The 4342-nt window shown below is 47.4% G+C and overlaps 1 protein-coding gene across 1 annotated transcript in view; it reads left to right on the top strand.

The window, feature by feature from the left end:
* LOC104123299 (guanine nucleotide exchange factor DBS) overlaps nt 1-4342 on the top strand; it is a 148961-nt gene that overhangs the window by 15042 nt on the left and 129577 nt on the right. Inside the window, exon 2 of the mRNA XM_009635536.2 lies at nt 4104-4187. Within this exon, the coding sequence (XP_009633831.1) occupies nt 4104-4187 (84 nt within the window). The remainder of the gene's footprint in view (nt 1-4103; nt 4188-4342) is intronic.

Below are 4342 nucleotides of genomic sequence, written 5' to 3'. Positions count from 1 at the left end.
CCAGTCTTTGTTTTAACTTATTTTTGTGCCCCCCCCCCCCCTACTTCTGGGTTGGGGATTTGCTGGTTTTTGGTTCAGCAATAGTCACCTCTAAACACCAGTTCTTCTCTCTTTTGCCTCCATCTTGCTGCCAACTTGTGGTTTGAAAAGGGCATATCTATTACTATTATGGTGATTCAGGAACGCTTCAGGTAGACTGTCAGAAGGATGCCAGAAGTCTCTGACCAGCCCTCTGGTGACACTTGTCATACCTGTTTAGAATTCTGTCCATAGATTACTGGACCATTTTGTTGCTGGTTCCTTGGGTGTAGTAATTACCCGACTCTAAACAGGGCTATCAACATGCTGTTCGCAAGCAGCTAGCAGAGAAAACCGGGCTCATGGTGTTCTCTGCTTTCTAATAAATAACTTTGCATGTTCAAAGTGATTTTGATTTGCCTTTCCTTTTTTACTCTGCAGTCTCCCCCACAGATCCCATTCTGGATGTGCATGGGGGAAACTGCAGAGTGAAAAAGGAAAAACTTAATGGGTTACTGTTATTTTGTTTGCTTTGGGAATGTGTATCTGCCTCTTGGCTTCCTCAAAGCCTGGAGTACCGTGCAGCTGATGGCTGGGATCTCTCTGCTGCCTCCATAAAGATAACAAATGGGCACAAAGCTCAGCTCAGGTGGGCCGGAGGGAGAGCTGAGCGTGGCAGCTCAGGGCGGCAGGCTAGAGACTGCTTTGGGGCCTCTGCCTTCCCTTTTCTGCACGAGACAGGTGATGCTGTGCTGGTTCATGTGTCTTTCCCATGCACAAAAATGTTGTCAGAAGGGGTTAACACACAGTCTGGGAATCCTGATGTCTAAGGGTTAAGGATTTATGGAAGTTTCATATAGAGACAAGAAAAGGCTGTGGGAGGAGGGGTGAGATTGCTGCTGCAGCCTGGAATAACGTCAGCTAGGGTCAGTAGGGAGATGGGGAGGCTGTTCGGTCCCTCAGTGACTATGTGCGCTATCAAAAGCAAAGCCCAGCAGGTAGGATTGCTAGTTAATTTGTAGAGGCATAGAATGGAAATGGGTTCTCTGTCACTAGCTGTTCAGTGGGCTTTCCTTTGAGAAACTGAGCAGAACTTGCTGAATGTGACATACTGAGTTCAGCTTTACTACCCATTCCAGTGGATTCCCACAGACCACAACACCCAGTTATCTTGTGTCCATGGTGTCTACAGACAAAGCCTCAGAATGTTACTGTTCTAGCCTTTCTGTTGCTCTGTCTAGAAATTTGCAGGCTGTTGTCCTACCTCATCAGCAGGGTACTCGCAATTGATTTTGAACAGGTCCTGCTGGCTGTCCCCCTCCTGCAGAATGACTCTCACACCTGCCCAACAAATACAGCACAGAGACGAGCATATGCTTCTTGAGTGGAAGAGAGCAGCCCTGGCCTGGTCCCGTGTGCCTGTTTGTTATAGAAGCCTTGTGGAAATAGTCGTGAGGGTCATGTTGAGAGAAGGTACGCGAGTCTGTTTTCCCCAAGCAGATTTCAGAACAATGTCAGTGATACGCTAAAAATCATCCACCAGCCTCACCCTGTGTAGCACAGGGCATGTCTACAGGTAGATGTGCGTTGCTTTTAGCAGTTCTGCTGCAGCGGTGGAGGCTGGAAGAAGGAGGGTGTGGTATGGGCAGCCACCGCAGCGGGGCTGCTGAGCCGTGCAATGCATCAGAGTGCAAGGTGGTCAAGACGGATGAAGCACACCCCACTCTTAATTCCTGCTCTGTGAAGCTGGGAGAGAAAAGCAAACACTGAGCTGGTGCCAGAATGTATTTGTACCTGGCAGAATGACCAGGATCCCTTGTCTTACAAGCTACGTCAATTGGCCACGAGGAACAGGGATTTACAGGGTTTGTTGTCATCGCAAGCGCAGGCAAACTCTCTTGGCTTTGACAGGGTCCTCTCTGGAGGTTAAGTCATGAGTGTGTGCAAGATGCTGTTGCAAAGCTGTGTTGGGATGTAGTTCTCATTGTTGCAGTTCTGGTGCCTTGGGGTGGGAAGAAGACACGGTGATTTTCTTACAGAGGCTGTATCTACCTTTGGAAGTGTTGTGATCCCTACTGCATGTTTAGGTTTTGACTGAGAGAATAAGCCCCAAATCTAGGTTATCCCACCATGCTTCTTGAAACAAATTGTTCTCTTCCCTACCTGCAGCCCCCACCAGTCCAGGAGATCTTGAGTCTCTCTGTTCTCTTGTATATAAATGCTGTACCTGACACAGTCAGACTGAGATCTTGGACAGCTCTTGGGCTCCATTCAGGTGATGAGAAAGGTACTGTAAAATACATTTGGTGGCTAGGTGGCTAGGAATCACACATTCAAACAAGTGAGCATGGCTCCCAGGCTGACAGGCAGGGCCCGTGGGCTGTAACTCTGTGGCTTGGTGCTCTGCAAACACTCAGCATGGTTACATGGAGCAGTGCATCTCCAGTGAAAAAACAGTCCGTGTCCGAAGCTAAGCCTTAGCTCTGCTAGCTCTGTGCTAACATCACCATAGGAGGTTGGATAGATTGGAATTACAGTAAGTTGCATGAGCATCACTGAAACCAAGCTATTTAGTTGTAATTTATTAGTCTGCTCTTCTGGCTGCTCTTGGCCACCTACAGCGTCAAGAATCGGAGAAGCTGACAGTGGACTGCATAAACAGGATGCAAATGAAGGTCCCACATCAAAACCATCGTTTGTTCTAGTTTGACTTTTCCCCTTTTTAGTTCAAAGGGAGGATTTGCAGACTCAGCCCCCTTGAGATTTTTTTCAATTGCTTGCAATTATTGACCTGTTTTGTGCATCAGCCAAACCCATGCAACTTCTTTCCATATTGTGTGTCATCGTCTGCCTAGGAGAGGGCAATGACAAAGTTCTTCCGTTACCTCGTCTCATGGCATTAGTGAAGTGTTTGAAAAACAACAGAAAGGTTTCCAAGTGAGATTGTGTTATTTAAAACCTAGAATCCCTAGTTGTGGAAAGGATCAGAGTGGGTGTCTGAAAGCGCATGTGTGAGAGATGGCACTTTGGGCAGCAGGCTGGGATGCAGGGGAAAGAAGCGAATTTCTGACCTCCCTCTCTATTTCTGGACAGTTTGTTTAAAACCAGGGGCACCAAATTATTTCAGTGCCTGCATTGTATTGACATCAGTGAAGATCTTGGTGCTTAAATAGGGCAACTGCCCTTTAGTCTGATCTGTGATCTGCTGGGACCCAGCTCCCTTCCCTCCGCCGGCTGTCCAGGCAGTTAGGGGTGAGCTGCGCCAAGCCAGGGCTGGTGGCCACCCTGTCACCACACAGGGGTGAGAGACCCAACTGCAATAGGTGCTATTGCAGCATGCGCCTTGGTGCTGCCAGTATGCCCCAGTGATTGCTGCTGGGCTAGACTGGGGAGAGGATGCTGGCTGCACTGTTACACAAAGATAGCAAATTAGCTCAGCGTGAGGTTTTAGTTGCTGGTCACTGAACAGGTCGCACAAATTGTGGTGACTTTCCCCAGCTGCTTGCCAAATTATTTTTTTAACTTTTCAGTGTTTACTTCAAAGGGCCAGGCTTTGTTTTCATGAGAAGAAAGCCCCACAGCCCCTTCTTTCCTCCTTTTACTACGTATTTGCTTGTAGCGGAAAAAGCATTAGCAGAGGAAACTGTTCTGGATTAGCTGGTTGCAGAGACTGGGGAGTCCAGGGTGGAACACGGCACTGTCTCAAATAGACTTTACTGTTTCAAAGACTGAAAAGCTGCTTTATGTGGGAGGCCAAATGCAGTGACTTAATATGGAACATGAAGTAGTAAGGAGCAGGCTGTCAGCTTGAGCAAACCTGTGACATGCTCTGGCAAATCTACTGGAGCTGGCTAATGAAAAGCTCTCTCCGAAATCACACGGCAACAGATAAAGTGAGTTGGCTGAAGATGAGACTGTGTGAGTATCACGAACTTCTCTGATACTCATGTAGCATCTGAAGCCATAGTCAAGCCAGACTTTCTTCCTTTGAGTGCCATCTCTGCTTTTCTGGGTTCTTAAAGGATGGAAAAAAGGTCATTAAGGCTTTATTAACTCATTGAAGATTTCTGTTTTCACTTGCGCAGATGAAATCATGCAGCAGGAGATTCGGCCGCTGGTTGCAGTGGACATAATAGAGCAGCTCCACAGGCAATTTGCTATCTTGTCAGGTAAGAACTTGCTGGTGATGACACTCTGTGATTGTCTTGGAAACATATTGGAAGCTGTCATGCTGACTGTCACCTTCAGCGCTGTACAGCAGTGGCAGTAGCATTTTTATATTGCTAATGAAAAGTGCTGTTACAATCAGACATTCATTGTGTAG

This window comes from Egretta garzetta, unplaced genomic scaffold (genome assembly GCF_000687185.1).
Source record: "Egretta garzetta isolate BGI_Z169 unplaced genomic scaffold, ASM68718v1 scaffold663, whole genome shotgun sequence".
Classification (NCBI taxonomy): domain Eukaryota; kingdom Metazoa; phylum Chordata; class Aves; order Pelecaniformes; family Ardeidae; genus Egretta; species Egretta garzetta.
The sequence above is the reverse complement of the archived record's forward strand: the minus strand, read 5'-3'. Positions and strand labels throughout refer to the sequence as shown.